This window comes from Macrotis lagotis, chromosome 1 (genome assembly GCF_037893015.1).
Source record: "Macrotis lagotis isolate mMagLag1 chromosome 1, bilby.v1.9.chrom.fasta, whole genome shotgun sequence".
NCBI classification, from domain to species: Eukaryota; Metazoa; Chordata; class Mammalia; order Peramelemorphia; family Peramelidae; genus Macrotis; species Macrotis lagotis.
The window spans coordinates 695899186-695915767 of NC_133658.1; the positions used below are offsets into that span (position 1 = coordinate 695899186).

Sequence of the window (16582 nt, forward strand, 5' to 3'; positions counted from 1 at the left end):
AGGTGGTCAGTGTTTTTTCCTCTTGAAATTACTTTGTATTATGAATGAAAAAAATTTATTAAGTGATTTCTATAGACCCCATACACTTATGTTAAGGGCTGTGTCTTACTCTCCATGACCCCATTTGGTGATTTCTTGACAGAGATACTGGAGTGGTTTGCCATATTGTTCTACAGATCATTATATAGGTGAGGAATTGAGTATAGGCAGGGTTAAGTGATTTGCCCAAGGAAGTCTGGAACTAGATTTGAACACTGGGAGATGAGTCTTTCTGACTCTGGTCCAGTGCTCTATCCAAGATGATGGCTATGCAGATTTCCCTTGCTATTTTGTAGCTTACATTCTCATAAGGGGAAAGCACTTTGGTGCAGTGAGACCATAAAGGAGGAGATTGATACACTCCTTCTAGGAGCAATGTCAGAATCAATTTGCTCATGTTTAATCATAGTTTTGAACTTTAGAGCGGAAGATATGGTGATGCATAGGAAGTACAGGATGAGATTTTGAGTTGATGGCTCTGGAGTAGGGAGCCAAGTAAAGCATCTGCAGAGGCAGGCATCTCTAATGGGGGAACAGAGCACACAGGTTCTAGAGATGAAAGGGTTAATACTTATATTCATTCATTCATTCATTCATTCATTGGATTTTGCAGGGCAGTAGGGTTAAATGACTTGTGCAATGTCACACAAATAGGTAATTATTATCTGAGGCTGGGTTTGAATTCAGGTCCTCCTGATTCCAGGGCTGTTGCTCTATCCATGTACCACCTAGCTGTCCCAGAGTTAATACTTTTATGGCATTCTCTTTGGTCCAGGTGTCAAAAGTTCCTGGCTTATTAATCTGGATGTACTTTTTTTTTAGATTTTTTTTTCAAGGCAGTGGGTTTAAGTGGCTTGCCCAAGGCCACACGGCTAGGTAATTATTAAGTGTCTGAGGTCGGATTTGAACCCAGGTACTCCTGACTCCAAGGCTGGTGCTCTATTCACTGCGCCACCTAGCCGCCCCTGGATGTACTTTCAATCGTTTATTTACTTGTGTATATGTTATAATCCTTCCCACCAGAGTGTAAGCTTCTTGAGGGCAGCAGTTATTTCCTTTTCCTCCCTTCTTTCTTTCCTCTTTTCTTTTCTTTCTTCCTTTCTTCTATCCTTTTTATATTCCTTCCACCCCCATACTCCAACTTAATATCTTACACATAGTAGGTCCTTAGATGTTTGTTAAATTGAATTAGTAATGATTATATCAATAGCTTATTCTATTTCACACATTTTTGCCACCCCTCTTTCTTGTACAATTTGCACTAAATTTGAGGATGTTGTAGTTTTATGGCTTGTTCTAAACGTTTTTTATAGCAGATAGCAGCAGTGCAGAAGTATTAGAGAACAGAATGAAATTGGAACAATTGTGTATGACTCCCAGGTGGTGCTCTGGGGAAGGTTCAAGGTAATAAAAGTTTCTATCATTTCACTTGTTATGCAGTGAAAATGGGTCTGATGTTTTGGATGGAAAACTTATTCCTTAAGACAAATTGGCTTTAGAGAACCCTCTGAGAACCCTCATTCCTACAATGGGCAGCCCACAAGTTTAGAGCACACATTTTAAAAGTTTGTTTCCTCCCTGGTTTGGTGCTCAAAGTGTATAATCTCAATGGAACAATTATAAGTGAAGCTATAAACATCTTGAGGTTGGCTCGCATCTTTTCTTTATTTATTTTAGGCAATGGGGTTAAGTGACTTGCCCAAGGTCACACAGCTAGGCAATTATTAAGTGTCTGAAGCTGGAATTGAATTCAGGTCATTCTGACTTCAGGGCTGGGACTCTATACACTTTGCCACCTAGCTGGTGCCCCCCCACCCCTACCCCTTTTTCTTGAAGTCCTAGTATCAAGGTTAGAGATTATCCTACTCTTAACAAATGATCTGCAAGGCTCTTTTTGGCTCTAAATCCCCCTCTTTTATACTTACACAGGTGAGAGTAGAGATTACCCTAGCTTCCAGCCACCCATGGGAATGGGGAAGACATTTCAGGAGGTTCTGAACTAGAAGAGAGAGAGAAACTGTTTTTGAATTGAGTACAAACATGTCAGTTGTGCTTTATATTTGACACATTTTAGCCACCCTTCCTCCTCATCTTGCTGACCTTACATGCCTTTCATATAGTGAAACACTTGAACATAATAAATTTCTCTTGGAGTGTGGTACTGAGTTTGTGGGATGAGGTATGATTGTAATACTGGGGAGATCCTTGTTGGGGACACTATAAAGTCTGGACTGTCTGCCCTTCTAGTCTATTCTGGGAATACACAGAGATTGGTTAGTTCACTTCCATTTTCATTGCTATCACCTGTGGGTGGCTTTTCTCAGTTTCCTCTCCTTTCCTTCCTTACTTCAAAATAGAACGAAAAGCCAGCTTCTTATTTATATTCCTGTCCTTGAAGTTTTGAAGTTCTCTAGGTGGGTGGTGGTGGTGCTAGGGTTGGAGCAGGAAGGGTTGTTTAAATGACCAAGTTACAGAAAATACTTTGGGTAGAAAGTTTCACTCCTGTCTCCTCCCACCTCTCATTCTTCCTTTTCATGTTTTCCTTTAAATAATTTAAAGAATGACAAAATACCTCTTTTGTGATAATGGTGAATCTTTAGGTTCTCTGGATGGAGGGTTTACTGGGTCATTGAATAGACTTTATAGGACAGCAAAGAAGAAATGAGAGAAGGTCATGGAATTGAAAAAAAAATCTCCGTGTATTGCATTTGACTCATTTTTGCCACGTCCCCTCCCCACCTGTATGCCTTTAATGAGAATTTTTTTAGATATATAGCCATATTTGACAACACAAGATACAGTCATCTTTGGGAGGAGTTGGGAAACTAAGGGAAGGGGGAGGGTGGTCCTGGTCTAGTTAAATGATGTATGAAGGGAAGGGAGAGAAGAAAAATTGGGGGAAAGACTGTAGTAACAGAGAAGGGGAGAAGTTCATGTCACCACTTTCCTAATCCATGGTAACCATTCCTGGGTAGTCATTTGTATGTTATGTGTAGTACACTTAGGGCCATAAGGTTGGACTGACTACAGTCTGTCTTTTAGCTCACGTGCATTAAATTCATTTTCTATGTATCATTTAGCTCATGACACTAAAGTTGATTTAATGATGTGATGAAAAGAGCTTTTGCTTTGGAGTTAAAGGACCCAAACCCTATCTCCAGTGATCAGCCTGTTTGACCTTAAGGAAGTCACTTAATCTTCATGGGCCTCAGTTTTCTCATCTGTAAAAGTCTAGTGGGTCTCTGAAGTTCCTTCCAGCTTTAAATAACATAGGGTCACACACATACATGTGTAAGTTTATATTTTATCATACATATACAAACATGTTCTCTATTCACATTTAGATATGCTTATTAACCTTTATTCTGAGTTTAGCAGGGCAAGCATTAGAATCATGGATTTCAGGACATTTTGAAGCCCCATGTTTTATTCTTTTCTCCTTTGTGAAAAAAAGGGATAATTTTTGTATTTTTTTACATTGTTCAAAGCAAATAACATTTTTGCTTTGCTAATAACTTTAAATAAAGACCTGAAAATGGATGGGAAAGGCACAAAGACAAAAACAAGAATGCCTGCTCTCAGAAAATGAAGGGAAGGGGATAAAGTTCTCACTTTATTTAAAGAATATCTATATCTATCTCTCTCTCTATATATATAATATATATTATATATATATATATATAAATCATAAATTTTAGTCTCTACTAGAGCTATGCAATAACTTTTTAGGTTGAGGAATAGAAATATATTATGAGTATCTGGATTTGTGTTTTAAAAAAGCATGTTGTAATTTTAAAAGTACAGTTTTTATAGGTAACAATTGCAAATTTGCTTTTACTTTTTTTGTTACAAATGTGGAACCTTTCAGTAATCTAGTGTCACTTTAGTTTTCAAGTTTATGAGAAGTGAACAAAAACTTGAAAAAAGGTGAAACAACATCATCAAATTATTATTTTAGTAAAGCAAAGTGCATCTTGATGTCCTCCAGTGTCAAGCTGATACAGACAATTCTTTATAGAAGTGGAGCTGCAGAAAAGTGCACTGCCCCCTGGAGGCAGAAATGTAGTTTTGCTCTTTCATTTCAAAGTGTTGGAATTAGAATGATTTGATAGAAGTAGTGATTTTTCATAAAGTAATTACATAAGTTTTAGAAATAATTTTATGGCAATGAAGGTCACAAAGAGCATATTGTAAAAACATTTTCCCTTTGAAATAATTTCAAGGTTCAATATTTTCCTCTTTTTTTAAAAAAAAATTAGAATGAAAATAACAATTTCTTTTGTCTACTTCTCTGTTGATCTTTTCTTCCCCTGAAGAATCTTTAGACTGGATTCCTGTTGGATTCATATTTTTTACGTCTTTTTTATTCATTTGCTGTGCCAACTTGATACATCATTTAGGAAGTTTTTGAATATCAGGCCTTGGTTTAGGAACCTTAGCTATATATCTGCAGGTATTTTAATAAAGTCTTCATTGTTGTCCTTAATTGTAGTTTTCTTACATAATATATTTTTCATTTTGTTTCAGAATCACTATCGTAAAACATTTTTTAGAGAAGGAGCAAACAGGTTTTTAATTTCCGTTGTGTCATGTCATTGATTACAAGAAACAGATCTTTTCAAAATCAGTGATTTCACTACAAAATTTGGCAACTCATTACAATCTACTCTGGCAGCTACTAACATAATACTTACCTTAGTCAGGTTAATTACATATAGCAGCTGCATACGTTTTCCCTTTCTTCCTCATTGGTCCCTTATGAAGCAAACATGGCCTGGCACTGAGTACTGAATCAGTGAGCTCAGAATTAGTAATCTGAGATTGGTGATAGAGGCAGTGCCTCTTCATGGGGGTATGGGATAATTTCTCTGTATTTGAACCCTTGTGTTACTAATTTGATACTTTGGTGCTTTTGGGTTGGGTTATACTGGTCATTCTCCATAGTATTTTCACTATGTTCTACATTTTTGTTATCAAAGGGAATTTTGTTATTGAAAGAAAAAAAGAAAGCCTAGTGTTTTTTCTTTGTGATAACATTTATATTGCTTCAGGTTTTTTTGCTTTAGAAAATCATTTTTTAAAAATTATTTCAAATATAAAGAAGGAAGGAAACCAGCATTTATTAAGTGTCTGTTCTGTGATTTGGATAGAGTACCAGACCTGAAGTCAGGAAGACTGATCTTCCTGAGCTCAATCTGGTCCCAGATATTTACTAGCTAGGTGACCTTGGGCAAGTCACTTAATCTTGTGTGCCTCAGTTCTTCATTTGTAAAATGAGCTGGAGAGGGACATGTGAAACCCAGTATCTTTGCTAAGAAAACTTCAAATAGGGTCTAGAGGAGTTGGACATTATTGAAACAACTAAATAATAAATGTGGTTCATTTAAGGTCTAGACCTGTGTTGGCATAAGGAACTTCCAGGGGATTAAACTACCTCCTTAATGCAAACTTGGACCTCCTCTGCAATTTAAAATCCTAGGGAGTTGCCTGGAACAGAATGGTCTAATAGGCAGGTCCCGCCAAACTCCTGAGTTTAGCCCAAACCTAGATCAAACTGAAAATTGGGAAATATTTAACAAAATAAATAAGAATACAAAAGAACTTAGATAATGTTAATATGTGGTTTTCTAAGTCAATATGTGTCATGTAAGCCCTGTTTCTGATTGAGTTTGTCACTGGCCTGCAGCATTGAGGTTTCGTGACTGGTCCAGGGAGTGTAGCCAATATTTGTCTGAGGTTGAACTTAACTGAAAAGCTTCCTCTTTTTGAGGCCTGTTCTCTATTGCTGTTCTGGCCTATATAGAAGAAAATTCTTTAATCATAATTTTTATTGTTTAAACTAAACTTATTTGAATCCTTTCTACTTCAGAAGAAAAAAAATGTCTTTAAAAATCTCCTGGGGCGGCTAGGTGGCGTAGTGGATAAAGCACCGGCCCTGGAGTCAGGAGTACCTGGGTTCAAATCCGGTCTCAGACACTTAATAATTACCTAGCTGTGTGGCCTTGGGCAAGCCACTTAACCCCATTTGCCTTGCAAAAATCCTAACCCAAAAAAAAAAAAAAATTTCCCTCACACAAGCCATATTGGAGTTTATAGTGTTCTGAAACAGCCAAAATTCCATAATCAAAATTGAGGAAAGGCTCAAAGTTTACTTTAGCAATCATATTAGAACTTAAAATATTGATGCAAACTGAAGAATAATTGTCCTAAAGCATGAATTCATTCTTTGAGCACTCCCTGTAACTCAAGTTCTTAACTAAAAAGTATTTTGATTGTTTCAATATGGTTTCATTTTATTCATTTAAGAACAGTCATCTTAGAACAGGTCCTTAGGTTTCACCAGTTACCAAAGGGATCCCAGGACAGAAAAAAGGGAAAGACTCTCTTTTTATGCTGGTCAAAGATGAATCCAAGAGATACTTCTTTTATATGAAGTCAACAAAGACTTCTTCCTTATTTTAGTCTGAACATTATCTCAATCTGGTCAAAGCATGATGGGGGAGGGTATTACTTTTTTTTTTTAGGTTTTTTTGCAAGGCAGATGGGGTTAAGTGGTTTGCCCAAGGCCACACAGCTAGGTAATTATTAAGTGTCTGAGTCAGGATTTGAACTCAGGTACTCCTGACTCCAGGGCAGGATCTATCCACTACTCCACCTAGCCACCTCAAGAACATCTAGATTGACCAGGGTTGTCTTGATCTTGTTCTTCCTCCCTGGACTTTTATTCTTTGCACCAAACAAAGAGTGCTTTGGTAAGGGAGGGGGAGTACGTATTTTCAAAATTGGTAGTTAAAGAAACATTGATAGAGTTTCTTACCTAGATGTGACTAAAATATTTTAGACTTGTTATGTCTCTGAAATCTAGTTTTAAAAAGTATAATCTTAAAGTGCACTAAGATCTTTTGGATACCATGTATATTAACATAGAATTGTAAATCTGAACATCTCAACAGCTTTCAATATTTGAAAGATAACATTATTAGTTCACATTTCTATAGTCTCCTAGGAGTTTAAAAACCATGTGGCATACATTACCGTTTTTTATTTTTATTAGTCTTAAAAATTTCTTTTCTCAGCCTTTGGAGTCCAAGACAAAGGATAGTACAAAGATTATTCCCCTTATACAAATTGAGTCTCATAGACATTTGTGACTTACCCAAGATGTCCAAGATAATAAAAAGTGTTTGGATCAGGATTTGTAACCATCACAATGTGTATCATCAGATTCTTGTAGTTCATTAAAATAAAAAAGCTTACGTGACTCAACAATCTAATTACTCTGAACATAGACTGCAACCAAAATATTTTTGGCCATCCTTTCTTTCTATCAATATGTCTCAGAAAATTCACATGACATTATGGGGACTAGCTGTTTTCTGACACTGGTAAGATACCATATGGACCATCTTTTTTGCTTTTTGACATATGATTAACTCATTTTCTTTTTAGATAACAAATACCTTTGATAGCACCTTTTTTTGTAATTATTATGTGTTACATACTACTAATACTCAGCATAATCCTCTTTATAATCCCCTGAATTATATATTAATTTTTAACTTTTAGGTGACTATGATGTTCTATCACTTGCAGAAATACTAAAACAATAGTAGACTTAAAAAAGACTGATGTATTTAAAAGATGGATTTTAGTTTCTTAGAATGGATTTGGGTCATTAGTGGAGCTTTGCAACTTCTCAGTGGCAATCTAGTTCATCCTCCTTGGGCTTTTACTTTGGTCTTGACTATTTGCAGAGTGTGAGTATAGTAGAAATCTGATGGATCACCTCTGTTGGCTTTCTACCAAGATTGCATATTATAATCTAAGCAATAAACATTCTTCATCTTCATGTTTTTTCCTATATGAATGATGAAGCCAAATTCTTTTGACAGACAATAGCAGTTTGCTATTGTTCTGGAGCTTGATGCAACCAGCATTATTTTATCATCAGAAGATATCAATGGAATAGACTCTGTACTTAATGATCCTTATTACAGTGTTATATATCTTTTTCTGTGTACCTATCCTTGTTTTATATCTTACCTGATAATAATGATTAGAGGTTCATTGGATAAGGATATCTCTGTTTTTGTGTTAATTTTGATGTATGGATGGGGGGAGATGTCAGAAGAAAGCTTTTAAAGCTGCATTTTATTCAAGTAAATCTAATTCTTATAGTAAATAAAAATAATGACTCAATAAATGTTTATTGAGTATTTATTATAAGCCAAACACTGTCCTAAAATAAATAAAGGCATTGTCTTAAAATAAATGAAGGCAAAAAAGCAATACATGCCCTCAAGGAGCTTATAATCTAATGGGAGAGACATATAAGCAGTTATAAATAAACAAACTTGACAATGGGAAGACACTAGAAATAAAAGGGCTGGGAAAACCTTCTATAGAAGGTAGAGTTGTAGCTGGAACTTGAAGGAAGCCAGTCCTTCAGAAGAAATGATAAATGAGGCAAAAATGATAAATGAGAGAACATTCCAGGCATGGGGAACAGCTGTGAAAATTCCAGAGATGGGAGGAGGAGCATTTTTATTGAGGAATAGCAAGGAGTCCAATGTCAATGGAACTCAGAGTATGTAAGAAGATGGGAAAGGAGGAAATTGGGACAGATTATTAAATGCTTTAAATAACAAACAGAATTTTATATTTGGTCTGGGAGGTGTTAGGGTGCCATTGGAGTTCATTGAAAAGGGAACTGACATGCTCCGTATCTAGTCTTTTGTGTTTAGTTAATTGTGTAATGGTAAACTTGGATCTTCTCTGCAAAGAAAACTTGCCAATTCTTAACTCATACTTTCATGATCTTAGTCTGTGGATAGCTGACATTTTTATATAGATAAAAACATTTGGATTGATCAGTAGTAATTGATAGTCTCTTGGCTGCCTTTTTTTGTGGTAGTTAATGAACTCTAAGATTTTTCCAAGTTTTTGATTAACCTTTTTTCAGATAACTTGTAAGATGATACATCAGTACCCTGGCAGTTATATTGCCCTTAGCATGTTGCTTCTGTGTGCATTTGGACAAATTCAGCAGTGTAATCTTTGATTTCTTTAGCCCCATTTCTACCTTTTTTTTTCCCTTGAACTAAGAGGTTAGAGTTTAGTTATCAGGATTATATTGTCCTTGATGTGCAAATCTTTTCAATTTTTCTTTTGTTTTTTGCCCTGTTATCATTCTTAAATATCCTAGTAGAACTTTGCTTAGTTGATTTCTCTTTTTTCTCCTTCTCTGATTCTTACTGATTTATGTGGTGATACTGCTCTTTGAGAATATTGATGATTTCATCTTTTACCTTTGTATTCCCACTTCTTAGCACAGTGCCTAGGACACAGTAGGCACTTAATTGTTTTTCAAAAAAAAAGAATATAGATAATAAATTATCAAATAACAAGTATTTATTGCTTATTTTTACAATAAGCAATTGTAAAAATAGGCTCTTTGGATATTCTTATATTAAACTTCCTTGTAAAATTATTGCAGTCAATGTCTGCCTTTTCTTGTATCTCTCATTTTCATCATTATTAACAGAGAAATGGATCAGGATAGAGTTATTTTTCATTATACATCACTCTTTTCTCTCCTTCTCCCCCCCCCACTTATTCTTTCTTCTGACTTTGTACTGTTTTGATCTTTGCATTAATGAGTGGGTAGTCTAATTGTACATAAAATAGCTTCTTCAGGAATGACTCCCACGAATGAGTCATTTCCTGTATTATAATCAATTTTTTGGCAATGTCATTTGATGCTTGCCATATCCAGTACTTTTTGATTCTTTTCCTGAAGAAAATATTCATGTTGCATAAGCATGAAGTTTCTGTGTAGTACATGCAAATCTTTGGACTATCTCATTCCTTATTCCTGTATTATATTTTCTAACTTAACTTCTTGTCCTTTCCTCTTCTTACCTTTACCTTGATGTCATATATTTACTTAATTTCTCTTATCTCTTCACCTTTAGTAACATTGCAATTATTTTTGTGTCAGTCTTTTTGCAAATACTTGAGACATTCTTGTATTGCAATATTTGAATAAGTAAGTTAATAAGTTCTTGTAATATTTTTGGTGCCTATAATGAAATCAACTCAGTCAACCTCTTTGCCTCTCCAAGATCCTGTGAGTTATCCATTTATTTGCAATTTCTTTCTGCTTTTCTTTCAACAAGAACTGAAAGAGTGATAGTTGGTCCTTCAGTAGAGAGCTTAATTAATTTTCCAACATCTAAGTTAAAATTTATAATGATTTAAAAAAACTTTCTTTTTGCTCTCATCCCCTTTTTTACTACTTTATCTTTGTTACTGCAGAGATTAAAGGGTTACCATATCAGAGACTAAGATTCATTTTGCATTTTTTAAAAATTTCATAGATTGCCATTACCAAGTAATTAACCACTAAGGGGCCAGTTTACTAGTCATTGGCCTCTATACATAGCTAAGGAGATTTTGAGAAAACAATCTCAGTCTGTTGTTTGAAGCCATTCCATCATGGTAGAACCCATCAGAACTTACATTCTGCTTATGTAGCCTTTGAGATTCCCAGATTTTGTTTTTGTGAGCTGAAACATTGCAGTAAGATTTTTTTGGTGTTCTTTTTTAGAGATTCAGTTTTATCATAGACTAGACTATTTCTCTCACTTATCAGTATTGCGTAGAAGAAAAGGTACCGGGTTTGGAATCAGTAGAGACATGAAATCCTAACTTAGCCACTTACTAATTGTGTTATTATAGACAAGTTGTTTAACCTCACACCCTCAGTTTTCTCATCTGTAAAATGTATTCCTTTGACAGACTGGTGAAGCTTATAACCCTTCTCAGGATAATGTTTTTAAATGTATAAAATGAATAACAGACTAAAGATTAGTGAAAATAAAGGTGTGATTTTTTTTCTATCTAAGTTCATTATCTGTAGCTCCTGAAATTTATTCATGGATCCATTGGAGGTCTTGGAATTATAGGTTCAGAATTTGTGAACTAGAGGATATTTATCAGCTTGATTAAAAGATAAATAGGGAGTTGGACTGCCCTAAAATGATCTCTTTATTTTTCTTTTCTTTCTCTATTCTTTTGATCTGGTAAGAGGTGAATTGGCACTTTACCCCAAAACTTCAGCACCTCAGATATTTACCTGGATTCCCTAACATCAAAAGTTCTCCCAGAGAGAAATACAGTAATTTGTAGGTCATGGAATGTTTAAAAACAAAAAAACTTGCTCTGTTTCCTTCCCTCCAATACACACTCATTTGTGCACATGGGCACCCACCATTCTTTACTGTCTCCAGTGTCATAGAACCAGATACTTTCACTAGGAAGTGATACTGGCTTTCAGAAAGAGAAGGGCTGAAACAAGTGTTTTCCTGACTCAGGCCCAGCCCTGCTTTCATACAGAAGTCTTTCTAAAGAGCAAATGGGCAGTAGAGTTGTTTATGGGCCACTGTGTTTAATGATTTAAAAGTTTATATGTTTATAGCTAGAATGAGGGTGACTTTTGCCTGTATTCCTTTGCATTTAGCATAAAATGATTAGATATGTGAACTCTGCAGGGGATGCCCATTTAAACTGGACTCCATTTCATGCTGCAAAACTTTAAATGGGCCATCCTCAACAATTAACAGATGTCAGAGTGAGTTAAAAAAGGAATGTCCTGGGCAGACTTCCATTTCTCCTTACAAAACTGTCTCTCCTCTCCAGACCTAACACCAGAAACAGACAGAAACTGGACCTCAGGTTTCAGATAGAATTGAAAAGTGTCAGATTTAGAAAAGCTGAAATTATTTAGTTTTGTGTAAGGACAAAGAAGAGGTGAAAGAGAAAGGAGAATGTTACGTAACAAATAGAAATAAAATGCAATAGTACATTTTTCCATTAAGTATAAACTTATAATTATTTAAAAGCAATTCTTTCTTCCTTATACTTATCTTTTGCAGGAATAGCTATTTGATAGTCATACTTATTACAATGATCTCTGATTCATGTGCTAAGCAAATTTAGTATTGGTATTAATTTTAAAGAGAAAAATCTCAAGAACCTAGATTGTGCTGGTCTATTGACATTCAGTAGTACACATTTAAGCTAATTTTCTGATTAACTTTGAGTTAACCTATTTGTCAATCAATAAATTAAATACCTTTTAGATGATAATTCTAGACACTGGTGATAAAATTACAGAAGTCACTATGTCTCTGTCTTCAAGTATTTAACTTTTCTTTCACTAGGTGTAAACACATTTACAGAATATACACAAAACAAATACATGAGTGAACTGAAATTATTGCAAAGTGGATAGGGACCTTAGCTTGAATTTAGGAAGATCTGGTTCGTCTTGCCTCAAACACATCCTAGCTGTGTGATAATGGACAAACCAGTAACATCTTAGGACATTCTATAGGATTGTAAGTTATAGAGAAGTTTTAAAGCTGTATCTCCAATGGTTTTGTTAAATAATCTTTGTAAAATGTATACTTATTTCCTACCTTTCACAAATAGTCACAAAACAGCATTATCTCTGTTTAATAATTTAGAGCATCTGAGTGTCTCATGAACAATGTTACTATTATTTTACAGAAATAAACATATATCTGTATATATATATACATATGTGTGTACACATTCATACATATATGTACACACATACATACAAAGAATGCATGTTAGGTAAACAATGGATAGAGTACCAGTCTGGGAATTGGAAGTTCAGAGTTCATCTGATTTCACATTTGTTCTCAGATGCTTTGTGAGACTGGGCAAATCATTAACTTTAGTTTCCTCATCTTTAAAGTGTACTTTTTAAATAGTTGTTTTCAGACATGCCTAACTTTTCATGACCTCTTTTGGGTTTTCTTGACAAGAATCCTAGAGTGGTTTGCCATTTTCTTTTCCATCTCCTTTAACAGCTGAAGAAACAGGCAAATAAGGCTATGTGACTTGACCAAGGCACATAGTGTCTTAAGGCTGGATTTGCACTCAGGAAGATGAGTCTTCCTGACCCCAGGCCCAGCACTCTATCTACTGGACCCCATAGCTCCCCCTCTATAAATGTTAACTGTTATTATTGTAGTAGTGAGATTAATACAAACTTTTACATCTATATACATATACATATATATATATATATACATATATGTGTGTGTGTGTATGTGTGTATATATATATATATGTGTGTATATATATATATATATATATATATATATATATATATATATATCCATCCACTTGGAGAAGAGAAACTAAGGTACATAAGTGAAGAAAAAGTGAGGCCCAGAGAGACCTGAGTTCCTATCCTGTCTCTTCAAATTTAACAGCCATGGGACCAGGGCAAATCAGTTAGCCTCATCTTTAAAATGGGCATAACACCACCTGCTGTAAGTACCTTTCAGGCTTGTTCTGAGGCTCAAATGAGATAAAATTACATAAATTACTTTTCACACCTCAAGGTGCTGAGTGTTAGTGATTTTTATTGGTGGAGCTTGAACTTCTATTTCCTTGTCCAGTGTGCTGTGGTTTCATATTTCTTTGTCTCTGGACAAGAGCAAAAAAATTGGTTCTACATCTTAAACAATCATTGCCATTTCTCATTCTAACTGATGCTTCAAGCATATATATATAATCACATTAGCAAACAGACAAAAAATTGCCCTTTTTTTTCCCCCACGGTACTGTGTCATGTTTTGCTTTCTTTATAGAAAGAAATCCAAGCCATGAGCCAGTGCAGCCATCCCAACGTAGTGACCTATTACACCTCTTTTGTTGTAAAGGATGAGCTTTGGCTGGTTATGAAATTGTTAAGTGGAGGTAAGTTGTTTGTATTTGGGGGACCCTGGGACATAGAGTTAAGATTTTTCCTATGTGTGGCATGTTACCATTCCCCTAAACCGTCCACAGTGCCTTCTTGTGGCACAGGAGGAACCTGCAGTGCTTGAAGACCATGGCAATAGACTATCAGGCCTGGGACGTACTAACAAGCCAAAAAGGCCTAGGCCTGATGAAAGTTGGGTGGTGGGTTCCTGAGAGAGGTTCACCACCAGAAATTTGCCTACTAGGTCATGATTTTTTTCTTCCCTGACCATAGCAACTCAAGAAATTCTCTGCTGAGTGCCAAGGATTATAATCTGTCTTGGTAGCAGTATCTTCACTGAAAATGTAACAAGAGCTCCATTAAAAACTTAAGTCAGGAGGTTGGTGGTGACTCGAAGAACTTGAATGAAGTTTGTGAAATTGGGAACTGACAAGGACTTTGGCTCTCTAGTGTGGAGGGCAGTCTTTCTCGATGGCATCCTCACATCAGTATCTTTTCCATAGACCACCCTCTGGTTCGGATGCTGAGTTCCCATCCCGAGGAAGAGAGAACTTGTTAGGACTGCTTAGTCAAAGCCAAGCCGGAAGGAGAAAGGTTTATGTAATTGCTAGGACTGAGTCCAGACCCCCAGAGAGGAAGCAGGGAGCTGTCCAAATTGAAAAGAAGACAAAGTCAGGCTTGGATCTAAAGGCCCAGAAATGAAATAAAACAAGAAGCTGTAACTTCCTTGGATCTACTTTGGCAGTCTTGTGGAGAATCTAGGCAAGCCTAGCTCTACTTTGTTCTGGGTTCCAGCCAATACTATTAGTCATTGTTTCCTTGAATGCCGGCTTGGCTTGCTAATTTTTTTTTTTTAATTTAAGGGGGAAAAAATGGAGGAGAGAGAAGAAACCCTGTCATTACATCTTTGGAGGAAAGATTATCTTGCTTCTGGTTGAACTACTTCAGGAGAAAAGCTTGGAGGGTTTCCAGGGGTCTGGGGCTCTGAACAGGGTCAAATAGTCTGTCCAAATCTCTGTTCTTTTTCTCCTGACTTTGCTTTTCAGCTTGCCTTCTTATTTTTAATCCCACAAGGGAACTTTTATTGAATAAAAATTTCCAGATGTTCATTAAGCCATTCATTAAGTTTTCTTATTGCTCTTTGACCTCACAGAAAATTTCCTTGCTCTCTTAAAAAGGAGACCTTCCTATACTGGACTTTGGGTAAGAGGAAAGTTAAGCAAGTTTCCACAGGTAAGCCTGTGAATGCAGACTGTTGTGGAAACTCACTCATTGTTCTGTCTCAGCAAAGCAGGAAATTAATTTGCAAGCTTGATGGTGTAGTATTGCCATTTATAAAAAATTCCTTTGGAATTTGACCTTTTCCTCCATAAATGATCAGAAAATGTAGTTTAAAAGAATATTTCTCTCTGAGGAGGAAGACTTGTTGATTTGTTTTTTGATAGTCACTTAATTGAGAAGACGAGGTTGGCCTAGTGCAGTAATGTCTGATTGGGAGACAACATCCTCACAATTAATCATTGTAGGGCCACAAGCCAATTTTAGGGCCTTAAAGATGCCATTTGTTAATTCCTTAGAAATGCTCAACCCCCAGGTAATTATAGCTATTATAAATGACCTGGAGGTACTGAATATTAATTAATGTATGTTGAAACCTGAGTTGTACATTGCCAAAGGATACTGCTATGTTTACTTTAACATTGTACTGAATAATTTTCATTATAAAGATTGGTATGTTAACCTGTTTCTTCCCCCCTCAGGTATATTTAAAGCTATATTTTGAGGACCCACAAAGAAAAAAGCGCTTAGTTTGCCATAGTCCATCTTGAGGTAGTAGGCTGCTCTTTTTTCACCCATGGGTTCTGGCTCCCCAAATTCACTGCTGAGCAGGAGCTTTGGCTCTTCCTCTATTCAGTTTTCCCCTAGCTTTATCTTCTAGTATTTTCCCTCACTTTTTCTACCCTGTTTGAATCATGAAGGCTTTTTATCATTGAAGAATGAGAAAGAGCCTAGCACTAATGTTTCTCTGAAAGCTGAAGGCTGGATGTCAGGATAGACTTCCCTACACTTGTGTCTGGGGCAACTCACTACCTTCCTGAGGCAACCATTGGGCAGCTCTGTTTGTTAAAATTTTTCCTTATATTGAGACAAAATTTATTCTGAAACTTCCATTGTCTCTACTTCTGCTCTCAGGGATCAAGCAAAATAATCCAAAGAGCTAATAGAAAAATTTGTCAATTGATATTTTTATTGTTTAAATTTAAAGTATTTTTTGATGCATGTTTTCATCTATGTGTTTGAGCCATAATGAGGAATGTACTACATATTTAAATTTGGAAATTAAGCTCACTGCTTAATTTTTTTAAATTAAAATTTTAAAGTATTATCAGTGGTTTTTTGTGTTTTTTCCCCACAGCAGTCCCTTTCTCATAATCTTCTGTTTCCATAGAACTCTCCCTTACAACAAAGAAAAATTTGTAACTGGTGAACAAAACCACCTGGTATAATGTCCTTGTCTGATGATAGATACAAAATTCCACATCTATAGTCTTAACTCCTGTCTCTCTGCTAAGAGGAGGGAAAAGATCTTCTGGAATAAAGATTTCTCATTACATTTAATAATGACTTTTTAAGGTTTTTATATTATTGTTATCGTATTATTCTCTTGATTTTGTTTATTTCAGTCTGTATTAATCCACACTTGTCTTCATTTGAGAATATTTTAAGTTTGGACAAATA

The 16582-nt window shown here is 35.6% G+C and overlaps 1 protein-coding gene across 2 annotated transcripts in view; it reads left to right on the forward strand.

The window, feature by feature from the left end:
- STK39 (serine/threonine kinase 39) overlaps nucleotides 1–16582 on the forward strand; it is a 310860-nt gene that overhangs the window by 93986 nt on the left and 200292 nt on the right. For both annotated transcript variants that reach the window (XM_074215784.1, XM_074215785.1), the window contains exon 3: nucleotides 13731–13839. In XM_074215784.1, coding sequence (XP_074071885.1) covers nucleotides 13731–13839 — 109 coding nt within the window. The remainder of the gene's footprint in view (nucleotides 1–13730; nucleotides 13840–16582) is intronic.